The sequence below is a fragment of the Watersipora subatra genome, chromosome 1 (genome assembly GCF_963576615.1).
Source record: "Watersipora subatra chromosome 1, tzWatSuba1.1, whole genome shotgun sequence".
In the NCBI taxonomy this organism is placed as follows: domain Eukaryota; kingdom Metazoa; phylum Bryozoa; class Gymnolaemata; order Cheilostomatida; family Watersiporidae; genus Watersipora; species Watersipora subatra.
Genome location: NC_088708.1, coordinates 7,928,763 through 7,948,447, shown reverse-complemented (window position 1 = coordinate 7,948,447; position 19,685 = coordinate 7,928,763). Strand labels below are relative to the sequence as shown.

Here is a 19,685-nt window from a genome sequence, read left to right as displayed (position 1 = left end):
ACAAGGATTGGTGATAGCAAAAAGTTATAATTTTATTAATTAGTAAATGTCTTTATGTGTAATAAAATTATTATATATATGAGATTCAAAGTTTAAAATACATTTACCTCCATTCTGTTATCTTCCTCTGCAGCATAACACTGCTGACGCTTGTCTGCTCTAACAATAGGCTGTCTGCTCCAATCTTCAACCACCTGATGCTCAGAAAAAAAGAGTCACCTTCGCTGGAATTGGAAGCATTGTTAAAATTCTGTTGCTCATCAATAAAATCACAATATGGTAATTCAGTAAATTCCCTAACAATGAGAATCTTCAAGATCACGGGCAACACATTTCACTAGTGATAACATTCGTTATGATTTATAAAGAAAATCTCCGGCTGATGATTGGCTAAAGAAGAGATCGTATAATCGTTGCTCACGGACTCTTCATATACGCTCACTATACACGTCAAAAATAGAGCACCCACTTCAATCTGAGCTTTTCAAAAAATGATCTCATTCAAACGCATATATCTCTGGACAGGGTTGGTCTACAAAGACAAATATGTCATCAAATTGTAGCTGATGTTTTAGCACCACATGTATATTAGCCTTAATTTTATTTAAATGACTTCAATGGTGCAATCACATCTATAAAATTCATATCACCAAAATAGAATATAATAAATAGTTTATGTACATCTGCAGTCACTTTTTCGTCAAGCACCATCAATATGGCGGTCGCTTCAACCATGTTTTCTGGTACAAATAATGCCTCCTCACAATATTCTGCATAATCTCTTGGCACTTCTCAGGGCCACCCATTTCACAAGAGTTTTGTTCCACTACAATACTGCAGCTGAGTTGGTACCATATAGTTTGAGCATATCCATTATATAAGCTGCTCAACATTTAACAGTAGTAGATCGTGTTTTCTAGTTCAAGTTATTTCTTAATTCAAACCTGTTCCCAGTCAAACCTTTTTCCAGATTCCAGATAATTTGCATGTCATGCCACAAACTGCTTGTTACAAATATACATACATGTAAATATATGTAGTGAAGTATACCGGTTCGCACCAGCTCAGTGAACCGGTAAACACATCTTAATTCTTTACAGGTTTACAGAACACAGAAAAAATTACTTTCATCTTTTTACACATTTATCGCAATTATAAATAAGGTTTGTGATCAGACTAAATGCTTTTTTTAACTTTACTCTGCAAAAATGCGTAAAAAGGCATTCATGCAATTCATAATTGTGGTATTATTCAAACTCATGCCTATTTATAATTGTGGTATTATGCAAACTCATGCCTATTTATAATTGTGGTATGATGCAAACCCATGCCTATTTATAATTGTGGTATGATTCAAACTCACGCCTATTAATAATTGTGGTATTATTCACACTCATGGCTATTTATAATTGTGGTATGATTCAAACCCATGCCTATTCATAATTGTGGTATGATGTGAACTCATGCCTATTTATAATTATGGTATGATGCAAACTCATGCCTATTTATAATTATGGTATGATGCAAACCCATGCCTATTTATAATTGTAGTATGATGCAAACCCATGCCTATTAATAATTGTGGTATGATGCAAACTCATGCCTATTAATAATTGTGGTATGATTCAAACCCATGCCTATTTACAATTGTGGTATGATGCAAACTCATGCCTATTTATAATTGTGGTATGATGCAAACTCATGCCTATTTATAATTGTGGTATGATGCAAACTCATGCTTATTTATAACTGCAGTATGATGCAAACTTACATTATTCATAGTACATGTAATATGAAAAATTTGCCACATACTTTCATCCACACATCTCCGGAAAGCACTAGCATAAGAATACTATGCATTTGGAGCTGTTAGATTAGTGCCCATAATTATAGTAGTGAAACAGACACGTCTGCCGTTTTTTGTCATACATAACAATAATGTTTTCAAGTTTTTCACAATGCTAAAGTTGAGCCAGTCAGAACTCTGGCTTATTTTTCAATTCAGTATGACAGCGCATCAGGGATATGAGTGAAGTCTGATTTTATCTTATCGGTTGCTACACCAATTCTAATTTTTCCATTGAGTGTTTATTTACTAGCTTTTGTCAAAAAATAGATGTTTTATCAACATTTTCTTTTGTTTGTAAACAGCATTAAGTAAGTCATTAACCTGTCTTGACAAACTGTTGTTTTTGCGGAATTGTCCCCGTTAAGCGGGGCGAGCAAAACAACAGCTTGTCACAAGACGCACTGCACCTAATGCATCAGCTGCACTGAAAGGGAGTTGTTCTCTTCCGTCTATGCGGCTTGGCTGCGATGTTATGTCGGTCCCTCCATTGGTAATCATAACAGATTTCGCACAAAAATTTATGTAGAAAAAAAGGAGATATAACCGTTTAACTAGAGACCAGTCTCTGCGGTAAACTTTAGTAGAACTTCGTAGTAGTATGTTCCTAATGATACAGAGAGGAGGATTAGCTATACCTAGGCAGTAGGTGCTTCAGATTGACAAATCTCTTTATGAGAAAGGAATCTTCGATCGACCTTCAAATTCAGTTTGCTGTATGTAATATACCAAGTAAAGCAGAAGGACAATGCAAAAGGCAATGCAGTGATATCTAACTAGTCATACAGTTTTTTTACTCAGCCTGTTACTATGTACAGGTATGGAGCTCATGAGAGGAATTACAGTTTCCGTAATTTTATCACTCTTAAACTAAGCCAGCCTCATTGAAGTTAAGGGCCCATATTTATAGTGAGAATATTGTACCTTTGGTAGGTGAGATTATGCTTTATCATGTTATATAAACAGACCTTTGGGTCAGCTTATCAATAAACTCACATAGCCTGTCATCGTCCGTCATAGCTTTATGTTTGAAAGTTTACTAGCTGAAGATTATCAGCCTTAAGATGAAGGTCATTTACCTTGCTCTCTCCTATCTGCTTTTCTCTAGTTTTACTACTGCTGATCCTCTGGTTACACTTCAACATGGGGGACAACTCCGTGGTAAAAGTTTTGACTATGATGGTCAGACTATAGACTTGTTTCTTGGTAAGTAACAACTACACTCCCTTTCTATAAAGTTATTTGTTGCTTTTATGATTTACCAGTTCATTAGACCTTAGGCTAATAAACTGGTAAATTAATGCCAATGGTAATATTAGTTTATTAGTTTATTCTGATTATGCAGGTGTGAGATATGCTGCTTCCCCAACCGGTTCAAGAAGGTTCCAGAAACCCAGCCCTCCAGAGTCATGGAGTGGAACTATTGATGCTGTCTCTGCAAGCAACTTCTGTGTTCAATTCAGTTTTGTTAAACGTAAGTAGTTGGTATGACTCCGCAGTATCCACACACCAGATTGCTGGCAGTGGCTTTTCTCATTCTTTAGCCTGAACACTAGTAGACTCCGATCTAAAACAAGCATCTTAGAGGATTCTGGTTAAAGCCTCTTTAATCACCTCAACCAAGTTAAACTATTGAGACCACATTCTCTCCATTCTTTAAAATTGAATGTGTAATCAGTGAATTTAATCAGTAAAATAACCGATAAACTATGATCTACGTACAACTCTTGTAAACTCTATAGGCTCTCATGCACTAGTTTACTGTAAAACTCGCTCTCATTTTATAGCTGGTGAGTTGATGGGTGATGAGGATTGTCTTTTCATGGATATAACAGTCCCCGGCGGTGTTGATCCAACCAAAAAGAAACCAGTTATGATGTTTATTTACGGAGGAGGATATCTATATGGATCCAAAGACATTTACCTTGGTGCCAGTCTGGCCAAACATGGTGATGTCATAGTTGTTACCATAAACTACAGACTCGGCGCTCTTGGTTTCTTATATGATGGACCAGGTACACCTACTAGCTAGCTGATTTGCCATTATGAACCAAAAGTTTAGCAGCTATTACTTGTGAATATATCCAAAGGCTGAACCTGATAGTATCTCACTGAGTGTTTTAGAGTTTTAGGAACTTGCGGATGATAAGGCAAATTCCGAGTACTAACCCGTGTTTTAGTGAAATTGTTGTAACTCTATTAACACAGCTGCATAATGCTTTGAAAATTATTGTCAATGCAGTTTACGTCCTTTTAGCAAAACCGGTAAATTTTTTGAGATTGAAACCTTTCCGAGGTCCTACGGTCACAACAACATTGTCTTCAAGATTACTTCCTCCTCTAGGATAATCAATATTGACTGTTGTGTTCATGTTTCATAATCTTGACAGCTTGCTAGGTCTGAAAGCTATCTAGCTGTTTGTACTAAGTGTTGCCCATGTGCTGCTTTTTTTCCATTCGTGTACTTGCGCTACTCTAGTCTGTTCTTCTATCACTTCTAAGGTCTTATAAGTACTGTTTCACTGACTGAGGTATCTGTAAAAGTCACTGCTCGGTCTGTCATTGCACACTAGCTAATTTCCCTGTTCTCAGGCTCAGAAATAATACCGCACAAAAGTAGAGTGCTTTTAGTATATACGTATTTGCATACACAGACGGTTGGTTCCCTACTTACGAACATTTGAGTTACGAACAACGGTACATACGAACAGGCCTGCGCGTAGGCACTACTCAGAAGCACCACCCAGCATCCACCTTTCTCTGCCCAGTTCGTTGCAGTGCATAGGTGCGTGAACGTATCTCCAGTACGCAAATAACTTTTTTATTTTTACTGTACGTATTGTAAAGGGATTTGCCGGTATTTACTTGGCACGATCTAGACTAATAAATAAAGAGAAGAGAGTGCGTGTAGTTTCATTCAGCTTTTAATTAGCGAAGGAAATTTCACTAGCCGAGGAGCGTACGGCTATCTGCTCTGCTCAACTAAATGAGCGCACTCCTTTATATACTATGTACATACAATAATATCAACCGTTCCGGCCATAGATATAGTAAACCCTAAGGGTTTACTATATCTATGGCGTGAACAAGTAAACCCGTAACTTGTGTGTACGGGTTTACTATATCTATCGTTCCGGCTAACTGCAAACGGTAAGAACACCGGCTAACAAGGAATAACTAGGAAGGCTAGCGCGTCGTTGGTATGACAACAATATAAGTGACAATAAGTGATAGTGTTATGACGGTATATCAGATATAACAATAGCATAACGAGTGAAACAATGATATAATAAACCGACAACACATACAAAAAAATAAGACAACAACGATAAGTGATAGCATAACGATTAAAACAACAATATAACAAAAAGGACAAGACATACAATAAATAAAAAATGCAGTGTCATGGCCCGGCGTCCACCAAAGTATTATCTCCATTTTATTAAATATGTTTTTCAGTACAAACCAATACAGGTTACTTATACAAGCCTTTAACATACTTATATAAACCTTCAATATACTAATATAGGCCTTAAACATAAATTATAATACAAAATATAGCACTGAAGCATTTTACGAACAAATTCACCTTACGAACAATCGTTCGGAACGTAACTCGTTCGTAGGTTGGGAACCGTCTGTAATAGGCACAGTCACAGCCAAAGACTACCATAAATTCTCAGAAAGAGTGCAAGCCCTTTATATGATTGGCCTACGACAACAACAAGTGTTACATAAAATAGCATGGTCAATCTCGTGATGCCGATTACATAAGTTGTGATAAGATGTTATTTAATAAACAAAGAATATGATATAATAAGTGGCTAAATATAGATATGCATAAATGACAACTACTACTACCGAAGATCACTAAAATGAAATATAAGTTTTAAAATGTAGCCGATAATGTCTGTGTGCTACGGCCACCACATATCCAACTGTCATTAGACTTGATGTACTCTCTCACACTGTGTGACACTCACTCTTCATATTTCATTATACCATTGGTCTAATCAACTAACATAAAAACTACTAGATGTGTATACTTCTGCTTTTGGCTGTAGCATGTCATAAACATGAAGCATTTTACTTGTTCTTCTTTCCAGTTTTTCCATTTTCTGTCCAGCCCAGTCTAATATTTTGCCTCCATACCTAAATATAAAAATAGCCCATGCGTCTGTTACTTTAAACCACATTCCAGAGTTCAGTCTAGACTTAAGGACCTTTTCAAGGAAAGCATTCATAGGACCTGTAATATTCCCTGTGTTTGTGATAACATGAGAACCTCGTTTCTTTATCACGGTGCAACTGTATTTGTATGTGTAACCAACACAGCACAGCAAAACTATAAGCCAACTACATCCAAGGACTGTTAGCAGACAACTGCCCTCTTGCCCAAGCAGGCAGTAAAGCAGTATCTAATTGGTCAGTGTAATATGGTGCCATCTGTCACGTATGCAGTTAGTAAGAGTACACATGACCTATGTGCTATAAACAGCCATTCTAGTAAAAGTGCACATGTCTTATGTGGCGCTTTACAGTATAATGTAATTCTACATGTATATATAATACTACATCTCCCGTTTAGTCATTGTTTGTTCAGAGGGTGCCCCATTATGTAGTACGTATAGTCTTGTAGGTAAGGCGGGGGCCGGCATTCTCTGTTAGATCTCCTAGCAGTGTTTTCTGAAACCGGGTCATCGTTTATACCAGTCTGTTCTGGTAGCATCACGGGCTCTGGGGTCTCACTATGTTCAACGGTAGTCATTACAGGTACACTTATAGGTGGGGGATCAGCAACTGCCTCTGGAACCCTCCTTTTATTGACATGTGGCATTTCATCAGGATTCTCTGCACCTACAACAGCATGAAAGGGCAGCAGATATGGTCTAGTATGACTAATATTTCTACGAAATATCCTGCTCTCCCCAGACTCTAGAACTAGCATTGGTCCACTCACTTCAAGAACCTTAAATGGGTGGTGATGGAAAGTGGTTTCAATTTTGTTGGGATTTTCTCTCCGAAGCAAAACCATGTCCCCTACTTTAGTGGTGTGGGGTTGTCGTCCCCTATTCTTGGTTTCCACCATGCTGTGCTTGAGCTCGCTATCATGATCACGGCACTCAATTTCATCATTATGTACATCTTGGATCTGGGGCAATTTAGTTCTAACTTTACGGCCAAACAGCATTTCTGCAGGTGATTTGCCTGTTATGCTATGGGGAGTGTTTCTATATGAGACTAAATATTTTCTTAGCTCAGATTTATAGTCCAAGCCTTCTGCATGGGCAATTCTGACATGCTTCATTATTGACCGGTTCTGCCTCTTTACCTCCCCATTTGCCTCTGGCCACCTCGGAATTACCGAATGGTGATGCACACCTATCGATTCCAAGAACTGTTTAAACTCCAGCGCTTTAAACTGGGATCCATTGTCTGTTTTTAGATAAACTGGAAGGCCAAAAGTGTCAAAGCTGTCTTTAAGCATCTCTATAACCTTGCTGCATGTTGTTGTTTTCAAGAATTTGATTTCATACCAGCGGCTGTGGTAGTCCACCAGCACTAGAATGTGGTCTCCATTTGGAAGTGGCCCTAGCAGATCACAGGCTAACTTTTCCCACGGCCCATCAGGCAAATCAGTCACCCTTATTGGGTCTCTACAGGTGGCTAGACCTGTCAACTGACACCCTTGGCAATGCCTAACATATCTTTCTATGTCGGCATCCATACTTGGCCACCAAACCCTGCATCTCAAATTTCTCTTGGTACCTGTTATGCCTAGGTGGCCTTCATGCCCTAGTCTTAGCATATCCTCTCTCAACCCTAGTGGTATTACTATCCTATTTCCCCTGAGCAATAATTTTCCCACAACACACAATTCATCTTTGATTGTTTGGTATATGCGCGGCACCTCTGTCGGTATCTTAGCAAAATTGTTGGTTGTAAGTGCATCACGGGCATGGCTAAACTCGGAGTCCACGTAACTTGCTCTCTCAACCTTCCTGGCAGTTATGGCTGTGATTGAGTTCAACTCTGTGGACCTGACGTATAACTCGATATTTTCAAGTGTAGCACTAGGTTGTTCCAGCTCGGACGGTCTTTTGGCAACTCGGATTAGCCTCGACAACGAATCCACAATGTTGCTAGCACCTTTTACATACACAATCTTAAAGTCATAACACTGTAGCCTGAGCACCCATCTCTCAATTCTTAAGGATGTCCGTTTGATTTTACTGCCATAGATCACCTCTAAAGGCTTGTGGTCTGTATATAAGGTGAACTGAACTCCGAAAAGATAATGGTGCAACCTCTCACAGGCCCAGACTATGGCCAAGGCTTCTCGCCCTGTTTGCATGTATTGTGTCTCTACATCTGTTAAGGCTCTGCTGACATAACATATCACTCGTGGTATGTCTCCGTGATATTGTAGTAGTATTGCTCCCATCCCAAATGGGCTAGCATCTGTGTACAGTATTGTTTCTTTGTTAATATCGAAGTAGGCCAGAGTTTTGTAATCAGCCAAGTCTTTCTTGAGACTATTGAAGGCCTCCAACTCACTACTGTTCAGCCATATGGGCGCGCGGGGTATTTTCTTCATTGTCAACCTCCGTAGAGGCTCAGTTTTGTTTGAGAAGAAAGGAATGAACTTTGAACAGTAACCAACAAGTCCCAGAAAGCTTTTTAGCTCTCTCACTGTCTGTGGTACAGTAGCTTCTGATATGGCTTTGACTTTACTAGCTCCTGGATCTACGCCCTCAGATGATATACGGTGTCCCAAAAACTCTATGCTATGAGCACTAAACACACACCTCTCCCTATTGAAGGTCATACCTGCTGCCTCCAGGCGCGTAAGAACCTCAAGCAACCTTTGGTCATGCTCAGCTTGTGTCTTTCCAACCACAGCTATGTCATCAGCCAAGTTTGCTACACTCGTGATCCCCTGGATAATATTTGAAACCTCGCGCTGATAAATTTCAGGAGCCGCGTTTATACCAAACATCAGTCTCTTGTATCTATATAACCCTACATGAGTGTTGAATGTTGTTATGTTTCGGGATTCTGAGCTCAATACAAACTGGTGAAAGCCTAGCCTCAAATCTAATTTTGAGAAAAACTGGGCCCCATTCATATCCCTCAACAACTCATCCACCGTAGGCACTGGGTAGTGATGTCTGATGATAGCAGTATTTGCTCTTCGCATGTCTATGCACAGCCTTATTTTATCATTCGCTTTAGGGACGATTACCAAGGGGCTAACCCAGCTATTAGAGCCATCTACTTTTTCAATAATGTCGGATGCTACAAGCTCACCTAAATGCTTTTCCAACTTTTTCATCATGGCAAATGGGATTCTACGATATGACTGAGCTATTGGCACAATATCCTCTCTAATGGACAACTTAATTTCGTGATCAGCTTTGCCTATTGAGCCTGAGAAGAGTTTGGGAAACCTCACACTGTAATCACCGGATGCCAGATTTGTAAATTTTACAAGATTTAGTGCCTGTACAGTTTCAATACCAAGGAGAGGTTCTGCATTGCTTGCTATGACAACAAATCGCACATCATTTAATATCTGATCATGTATTCGAACCTCTGCCCAAAACTGGCCTAAAATCTTCATGGGTGACCGCGATGTGTATGCATAAATATTAGGACCACCTTTTTCCTGTCTGGCCACCCTAATAGGATGCGCTTTCATCCGTTCACAGGTACTTTTCCCCACCATGTTACAATCCGAACCAGTGTCAATAATGAATTGTGTGTCTACACCACCCACTTTCAAAGTTGCTCTCTGTAACCCAATTTTGTGAGTGGTACCATTATGAAAAGCAAATGAAACTTCAGAGTCTGGGGCCGTTTCACTACTATTTTGAACCACACCGTCTTGTTCACCTACCGACACAGTATTTACTTGCCTAGCTTTAAACCTGCACATCGATTTAAAATGATGTCTTCCCTTGCACTTGTAACATTGTTTTTCAAATGCTGGACATTCTTTAGGCTTGTGACTGGTGCCACACTTTCCACAAAAAGATCCTTCACCAGACTTACTTCTATTACTTGCAAGTTCAGCTACATCATTACCAGTTGCATCTCCTGAACAAGCCCTACAGCATCTAACGTTAGTGCTGTGTACACTGCCACCGTCGGAGTTAGCAAAACTGGTCCTATTTATACCCCTGGACCCCTTTTCCCTGGCTCTGTTTTCTACAGCTTCGTGTGTAGCCAAAATTGTAAGCAGGTTAGCGAGCGTTAATTCATTTCCCTTCTCTAGTAATTTACGCCGAAGTTGTTCTGAAATGCATGTCTCTACAACTTGATCTCAAATTTGTTCATCAAGGCTATGGTAACCGCAATCCTTCCTCGCTTTCCTTAATTTAGCACAATACTGTGAGACGCTTTCCCCTTCACTTTGGACGTTCTTGCGGAACAGATGTCGCTGGAAAGTGACATTTGGTTCAACCTTAAAATGCTCTGTTAGCCCAGTTACAAATTCAGTGTATGCATCCCTATCAGTTTGAGTCAATGTTTTATAGATTTCACGTACCCTAGGACCAGCGTGATACAACAACAGCGCCTTTCTCTGTGCTCGCATGTTTTTATTATCATCACCATCCAAATTGAAAATACCCTTCGAGTCTGAAAAAGCTTCGAGCTCTTCAACCCACTGCGCCCAATTAGCTGACACAAGGCTTGCCTCGCCATCCAGATTGAAATGTATAGTCCCACATATATCCATATTACCAAAATAACCCAAAAGTGGTAGCAGTACACACAGCAACTAGCCAACAGTAGAACAAAAGTGATGAAATATATGTATACTTAACTGTTCAATGATGAAGAACAGCTTGGTTCATCCTCGTCGCCATTGTAATATTCCCTGTGTTTGTGATAACATGAGAACCTCGTTTCTCTATCACGGTGCAACTGTATTTGTATGTGTAACCAACACAGCACAGCAAAACTATGAGCCAACTACATCCAAGGACTGTTAGCAGACAACTGCCCTCTTGCCCAAGCAGGCAGTAAAACAGTATCTAATTGGTCAGTGTAATATGGTGCCATCTGTCACGTATGCAGTTAGTAAGAGTACACATGACCTATGTGCTATAAACAGCCATTCTAGTAAAAGTGACTTATGTGGCGCTTTACAGTATAATGTAATTCTACATGTATATATAATACTACAGGACCTTTTTAAGGAAAGCATTCATAGACATTTCTAGAAATTGTTTTTATCAATTGTCTAATTTGACTCGTTGAGACAGTTACAGTTAAGTCGTCTCTTCCAGCCTGCAGTCTTCCTATTTTGCATGGATTTTTGTCTTGGTTCAGGACTTAGCACACAAATATGTACATTTCTTTTCTCAGAGGTACCTTCCTTTGACTTTGGCTAGTTAAAAGCATTTCTATTATTGCTATTTTATTAATGTTAACACAAGACAGGCAGAACTGATGTAATGACTACATACTTTAGCTACTAGATGAAGAATATTATTCAACCTGGTCTCTATTAGTCTATTACTCAAAGACTTTTTGGTGATTCTTTTAGTTTCCAATAGTGCCATTCTTTGTCGCAAAAATGTGTAGCTCCAACCTCAGCTAACTAGAACAAGTATCTATGAAGCTTGGTTCACATTCACACATAACAAAATATGATACAGACGGAAATTTTTGGTTTTTTCAAAAATTTCCGTCTGTTTCTTTTTCTTTTAAACAGGAACCAATGTGAACCAAGCTTTAGATAATAATAACTATAATAGCTAATAGCTATTAGCTAGATTGCTATTATAGCTATTATAGCTATTACAGCTCTAAGTGCTTTAATAATAACTATTAGTACAATGTTTGCTTTCACATTTCACGACCATCTGGTATCAAATTCTAGTTTTCTGTGATTTTCTGCACTTTTCCATCATTTCATTCTCTCTCTTCACCCTTCTTGGGTCTTTAGTCTTTATTTGCCTCTCTCTAATACAAAATCCGGTTTACTTGTTTCTATCATTTTATCTGTCTGTATATTAAAGCCCCAAATCAGTTTTACCTTGCTGTTCGCCATAACTGTTTCCTCATCGCACTAATAATACCATTTCTCTATGCGTGGTAGTTGATATTTCTCACATAAACTTTGGTGTATTCCTTGGGCTAGTTTAACTTGCTTGTGTTTGTATTCTGTATGTTTGTGCGTGTCATTTGCACATCAAATGGATTACTGTCTCATCTTCAGTTGGTTTAATTGACATGTCTCTATGCTGGTAGTTGGCAATTTTCTGGTCTTTCTGCTGTTAGTTCTTAGCACCTAGTTTTGTGCCATTATGATTAGACTCGCAGTTTGTCTTTATGAGCTCCCCATTCTTCAGCTATCGCCACGATTCCTTTCTAGAATCCTCTTTGCCTCAAAAGTTGTTGTCCATTCATTGTTTTTTGTTGAGTTGTTTGAGTTGACTTGGACCATCACTTTTGATAATTCTTTATGCTGCCTTTGTCTTTCAAATTTTACTATCATTATTAGATTTCTTAACACTGACTTTCATTATGCATAATGTTGTCTATGTTAATCAGTCTTTGTTTTCCTTGTTCTAGTCTGCATGAATCTTGTCAACTCCGACTTACAGTACATATTTTAGTACATGGTTGTTTAGCGTCTTTTTTTCAATTTGTTTTACCTTTTCCTAAATTTTATTATGATAAACTATTTTAATGATATATTGTCTTTATAATTAATTTTTTCTTATTTTACCTATAACTGTTTTAAGTTATTGTAATTATTTTATTATATATTTTATTACTAGATTTAGTATCATTTGTATTGCATTTATTCATATCCTAACAACTTGCAGGCACAGGAAACTTTGCATTGTGGGATCAAAGAGCTGCTCTTGTTTGGATCCAAAACAATATTCAAAGATTTGGAGGAGATCCAGATCTTGTTACCATCTTTGGAGAGTCAGCAGGAAGTGGCAGTGTCTCTGCCCAGCTGATAGGGCAGCACAATGATGGTCTCTTCAAGAGAGGCATACAGGAGGTATAAGAGTTAAGTCATCTGAGAGTCTGTAACTCAGTGACTTATGTTGCCTTCTAGATATAAGATATTATAGAATTGCTAGTAGTGTTAGTAAGCATTCGTAAGCTTACATAGCTTTAGTTTTTTACTGATTGGTATGTGTATCGAATAACATATTTCAGAAATATTTTTGTCTTTTGTAATGTTAGTCTGGTTATCTCCTCACTGGAACATCTACAGAGCTACTGGAGTAGATTTTATGTTGGTAGTTCACTGGTAGGCTTTATAAAGATAGTTAATGTCTACTTCAGTCAGGGTCTCTCTATATTGATGGGAGCTGGTACACATCAGAGAGACAGTGGAAGGAAGTGGTTGAGAGTATAAAGAGAAAGACAAACTGCCCTTCTTCAGAGTCAGTTTATGATTGCCTCTCTGGTTTATCAGTTAAGGAGGTCTACGCTGTACTTCCACCTAACGATATACTCAACGTCTGGCATCCCATGCCTGATAATGACTTCTTCTCTCCTGATGCTGTCAATGAAGATTACACTCTATCTCGTCGGTAATGAGCAAAGAGGCAGGAATAAAAAAACTGTTATTTCAACAAAAATTATTAAAGAGATCACGATATAGTATGATCCGTGCCATCAGTTTTACCATAACATGAAAATATCAGTATTGTTAAGTTAGCCAGTAACCACAACCAATCTAAAAGGTACCATTATGTACTTCTGGTGCTTCGTTGTTTAGAACTTGAAGTGATAGCATTTTATCAATTACCAATGCTTTCTAGCTTTCATTCTGGTTTCAAGCTATGATCACCAATGTAACTATTTCAGCAGGTTAATGAACTAAGCTTTTCTCTGTTGCTGTGTAGCCCAGCAACAGATGTTTTTTCAACAAAAGTGACAACTCAATTAGTTTTTCGCTAAAGCATACTCACCAGCTCCTACAGTTGGCCATATATCTGCTGTGGTTGTGTTCAGAGTTATCAAAAAATTGTGAGAAGTGTTTGTTCGCCAGAAGCACATGTCGTAGAATTTGATAAGATACCTATTCAAAATGTAAGGCTGATATTCATTTCACCAAATTAAACTAGTTGTTCAAATTGAACCCACGCTAGAAGTGATGAGAGAAGTTATCTCCTGTCATTCATCAATGTACCTCATCCTAAAGCTAATAGTAAACGTCTCGCAGTTCCGCAAACAATAATTGGTTGTTGTCATTCTATTTTGGATAATTTACGTAAAAATACTCGAGACTTCTGTAATATCAAAAACAGAAAATGTGACACTCCTTATCACTGTCATAAAGCTAACGTTTGTATTTGGTAACTCTATTTTATTTATATGGAATGTATTGAGTCTGTGTATAGGCTGATAAGACAGTGATTGGGTGGAAGCTGAGTGTCCCCCTTCCAGTACTAACCAACAGCACCATTCTTTGTTTAGGCATTGTATAGAACTTGAGAATCAGTTTGCCTCCCTTATTCATATCCGAGAGAAAGATGCCTTCAGGGTTGAAACAAGAAGGTGTCTTCTTTTTATATACAGAGGTGCAATGTTATAAGGAATGGTTAATAGGCAGCCATTTTTACACAGGTTTGACCTGCTGGGTGGCTTCAATAAGCAGGATGGGGCTGGCACCACCATTGGACCTACCATTATCAACATCACTCAGGAGTCCATCGCAAATGGGATGTCAATGAATTATGTTGACATCGGATTAGAACTCACCTGCTCAGCTAATAACAGGCTGTCAGTTAATCTCTGCAAGGACTTCTTCATTAGAACATATGAACTGGATACTGCTCCTAATGATACAGAGAGGGGGATTAGATATTCCTATGCACTAGGTACATCAACTTAATAAATACCTTTTCTTTTGAGATCAGGGTTTTTACTGAAATTGGTAGAATGGTTTTTGCACATATAAATGAGTTTTCATCATAGTTTCTATGTTTTTATTTACTATTTGTTTATATTTTACTCAGGTGAATTATATTTCAATGAAGATTTTGTACAAGAACTTACAACCCACAGTCTCGGATCTACTTCTACATATGCCTACCACTTCGTAGAGCCATTCCAGGGTAACTTAACATTCACAGGAGAACCTTCTTGGCTTAAAGTCTCAGCTTTTCACGGAGAAGATCTTCCTTTTGTTTTTGGTTTCATCTATATGAAAGAAAACAACATCTGGGAAGGTACAGAAAATACCAAATCATAATATGCTAAGGGTCTTTATGACATTGGTAGGCTCTTTGTTGACCTTTATGTACAACTAGTAGAATGCCCAACCTTGCACAGGTGTTAAAATCAGCTTATAAACAGTGATCGCAATGCCACACTTCTAAACTCACCTTATAAACAATACCACTTGCCATTAGCCTGGCACATTGCCAATAGTTAATTTAAGTAAGCTCTTACTAATACATAGAATGACTTTGCAACGTAACGAAGAGGGGTAGCGTATTTTCACCCACATAGCGACATCCCTCAATGATTCCATCAATCCCGTGGAGCTAATTTGGTTAGGTATACATACACCTGACGAACGGGAGGTCCTGAGATCAAAACTTCTGTGATAAGGGTTCTTCACTAAGATTTTAATAGCTATAGCTAAACAAACTGAACTACAGAGTATGAAATTTATATATACAATGGAACATTGGTTCTCGAGTGCTTCGGTTCTCGAGTGCTTCGGTTCTCGAGTGCTTCAGTTCTCGACCAATTCGGTTTTCGACCAAAAAAATTGAGATTTGTTCACCTCGGATCTCGAACAAAAATTTGGTTCTCGACCAAACTGGAGTGTGTGCACTAGAATTAAACGTTCGGAACAGCTCTGGAAACAGCATAGAAACCTTTAGGGAAAAGCAAGTCACGCTTCATAAAATCATTACAAAAAGAAAGGAGCCATCTGGGACGCCGTCCCTCGACCGAAGATATTTGCTAGGGAAACAACTCCTCCAGTCGAGTTACCCTAAACTGTTTTAGAGGAGGATTCTCATTTAAAGATGTGAAGTAAAGGTGCCATTGCTGTTTATATTTTATTTTTTACACGATTTTTGATGTAACTGATCCGTTGTATTTTTCGCTTTTTCATTATCAATTTCTGCAATTTTTGGTATTGCATCTTATTGCAACCTAGAATGTTTTCGGTGTTTTAAAAGCAAAACATATGAAATGTTTACTTTTTGTTTTCTATTTTCATCATCATAGATAGCAAATGTTTTATTAAAAATAAACACATTCTATATCTACTCATTTTTATTTATAGTATGTAGTATACAGTACAGCTTATAGTGTAAAATGTTAAAAATATTTTACTGAAGTTGTTTTCTCGGCTTGGAACTGATTAAAATTTACATACATTAATTCTAATGGGAATAATTGTATCGGATCTTAAACAACTCAGTTTTTGAACAACTTTCTGGAACGAATTATGTTCGAAAACAGAGGTTCCATTGTATCTTTGTATCTATATATATATTTCTCAAAGTATGTCCGTGTGTCGTATGTATGTCTGCATTCCGGCTATAGCTATTATTAGAATAACTGTAGCTGGACAACAATGCTGATGCAATGTCATGGCGTACCGTCATTAGAAGCCTAGCAGCTTACTGCAATTTTCCATTGGCAATGTGCCAGGCTAATAGCTTGAAAGTTACAGTTGTTTGACGAAGTTTTAAAACCTTTACAGTTGTTTTCATTTTTCTGTTAATTTATTTCGACTGCACAAAACACTTCTCTCATGATATGTAGTTTGAAAGTTAGAATGGTAAATTTTGTTATATGTTAAATACAAATCAATTTTCTGTCCAAAGACTCGTCTATTACCCGGGCAACGCTGGGTAGCACAGCTAGTAGATTAATATACTTTGAGAATGTTTTAGAGATTGTCTTCAGCAATTATTTATTGCATTAGATCAGCTTTATTCGGCTTTCACTGAATTTCTGGCTCAAGGACAACTTGCTAGCTTTGTGAACACTCGAATTCAATGCATTTATACCTTCTTCAGTCTGACTGTAGCATTGATCTAATAAGAGAAATGAAGCTAAAATCTACACTGCTTTATTTAATAATGCTTATGAAGTGCCTAAACCTTTCTAAATACATAATACCGTACAACCTTTATTTTAGTGCCATGACAGACTATTTTTCAACACTTCTTCTAGGTGGCAGTCAAATAGAGGTGGCGTTCAACTAGAGGCTAGCATTGTAATTTTCAACTAGCTTGTCAGAATTTTGGGAGGATAAACTTAATTAACCCTTTTGCGGGTTGAAATTACATGTATCTTCTGAAAATTTAATTCCAAAAAGCAACTGCGAAATTAACCTTTTCATGTGCAAAAAATCTGCTAACTTACCTCCAACTTGTCGTAGATCTCTAAATAAATATGCCTTCGGAAACCGAGAAATATCCACTACCAGTTGATATATATTGCTTGCAATTAACCTGCAACGATATTATAGCCTCAACCTTGCTTTGCGATTTGTTGGAGATTTCAATTTTTTATTTCTTTCTAAATTTGAAGACACAATTTTATTTTATAACTATATTTAACAATGTTGTATAAAAGCTTATTGCATTCATTGATATGTTTGCTACAGTTTGCAGCCAAAACTGGCTTTTAATGTGCAATAAAAGAAGTTATGAACATTGATTCATTGCAAGCCGAGTTAAGATAACCGCAGGGATGCTATCAAACAATATGCTGTAAATCTGCAAATTTATAAGTTACATAATAATAATAATCTATCAAATGCTGCAAACGTGTAATCAAGAACAAGAGACATAAACAAACCATACCTATAATACAATCAGAAAAAATTGACATTTTTGAAACAAAACTATTTGCATCGTTCTCTCGGCCAATTGGGTTCTGGTTGCTACTTTTGTTTTAAACGGTTTGATTTTCTTCTGGCTGTTTAATACCTTCCACAAAATCCGCTGATCTCAACTCTTTTCTGCACTGCTAAACTAGTCAATATTAGCATCCAAACAGTTTTTGTGGCAAAGCAAAACTATTAGCCTTTAGCCTAAAACTAGTCAGTCATATACCATAGATAATTGTAAACTGTTTTTCATACACGTCGAAGTATAAAGCCAGTGTTAAACAAGGATCTACTATCAGCCTGATACAGTTATCAATTATTTCTATAGTGTTGCTTTGAAAATTTCAATGAAAAAACGGAAAATTTTTAAATTTGGAAAACTGACTTGGATACGAACAAAAACAATAAAATAGTTGATTGTTATTGATGTAACTGAGTCATTATTAATACATTTGGAGGACACTTTTCTACTGATCACTTTCTATTATGGACTCGTAAAGATCAAATACTATCGAAGGGTGGCGTTATATTCAACCCTTCTCTTATAGTGGCGGTCAAATAGAGGTGGCGCTGAACTAAAGACAGCATTCAATTGGAGGTTTTACGGTAAACTGTATTTAATAAGGGTGTGTGGGAGTTGTCCAATTTTTTTCACTATTTTTACAAACTTCTGCCCTAGCATTTGTTCAGCTCTGAAGGAGTATCATCTGTTTGTAGAATACTTTGGACCAGAATTGACAGAAGAAGCAGCGGCATTCTATCCATTTTTCAATTCAACGACAGCAAAGGACAAGCCTCTAGCTGACACCATGATGACAATGTGGACCAACTTTGCCAAGACTGGGTAAGTTGTATGTATATAATTACATTATGCTTCAGTTAGAGCCAAATGATTTTGTCTTTTATAACTTAGTGAGTCTTAGGCAGGACCCTCAGCTAAACTAGTATCATAAAACTCTCAACAACTAAAGTTAAACCAAGGTAACTAGAATGCTACCATTGTGTGGAATTGATTATCTCATATCATTTCTATAATATACAACATATTAAATGTTTACAGACAGCCTATCGCATTATGACAAAAAATGGCCTGAAACCAGATGGCTTTAGATAGTGTGAATTCTTGTTTTTCTTAATGATATTTTTAGACTTTGTGCTTTATGTAAATTAAATCAATCATGATAAAAATTAAAGTAAAATAAAACTATAGGCATAAAAAGGATTCTTACATCTCTCAGTTTGCCAGACTTATGCATTATACTTTTAAAGGAACCCCAACAGGCCTGTAAGTCTCCCATCAAGTGTCCCTGAGTGGCCTGAGTTTGACAGCGTGTCTAACCAGTTCATGGAATTAGGCATTAAAAGCAGAGTTGTGACAACTCCTAACAAAGAAAGACTTGAGCTACTGAAAAGTACTGTACTGGAAGCTAGAAAGGCACAGGTGCTTGCAGATAAAGGTGAGAGGTGTTACATAGTGTCCTATATTACAGATAAAGAGTATAAAATATGGCTATTCTCTGCAACTACTCATTGATGCTGAGTTTCCTAATCCCTGATTAAAAATTATGTTGTGCCAAGTTCATCAATCTCCAACTAACACTTGATCTAACTTAAACACTGTCAGTACCAACAGTATATATACATGTATCTTTAAAGGAAAGTTTACTGAACTCATTTCCACTTTAGATAATACAGTGGAAAGAAACACTAACAGTTTTATGATTGCTAGAAAATTCATCATTGTAAGATTGTATAAGTATGTAACACCAAATGACTTTAAATGCTTGTATATTTACATTTTATTACAACAAATAAATCTCAACTAAACTATTATGGAGCTGAAAGCATTTAAAGCATTTTATTTATACTTTAAACTCTGCGACACACATGAGGTCTAACAGCTTCTTGCATTTTATTTTAGGAACAGACTGCAGTGACAGGAAGCAGATCACTAGTCCTGCTGATGCAGTAGTAGGTTAACCGTTGTGGAGT

The 19,685-nt window shown here is 37.4% G+C and overlaps 1 protein-coding gene across 1 annotated transcript; it reads left to right on the top strand.

Annotated features, from left to right (window-relative positions):
- The first annotated feature begins 3,644 nt into the window (after positions 1 to 3,644).
- LOC137394847 (acetylcholinesterase-like) lies at positions 3,645 to 19,673 on the top strand. Its single transcript, XM_068081649.1, has 6 exons — positions 3,645 to 3,861; positions 12,691 to 12,875; positions 13,166 to 13,419; positions 18,460 to 18,537; positions 18,963 to 19,150; positions 19,615 to 19,673. The coding sequence occupies exons 1-6, from the start codon at positions 3,645 to 3,647 to the stop codon at positions 19,671 to 19,673; spliced, it is 981 nt and encodes a 326-aa protein (XP_067937750.1).
- Positions 19,674 to 19,685: the final 12 nt, after the last annotated feature.

Excerpts from the sequence above, each read along its gene's own strand:
- LOC137394847 (XM_068081649.1), top strand. The coding sequence starts at position 3,645 with ATGGGTGATGAGGATTGTCTTTTCATGGATATAACAGTCCCCGGCGGT. Across the intron at positions 12,876-13,165 it reads TCAAGAGAGGCATACAGGAG|TCAGGGTCTCTCTATATTGA; the intron begins GTATAAGAGTTA and ends TGTCTACTTCAG. Across the intron at positions 18,538-18,962 it reads ACCAACTTTGCCAAGACTGG|GAACCCCAACAGGCCTGTAA; the intron begins GTAAGTTGTATG and ends ATACTTTTAAAG.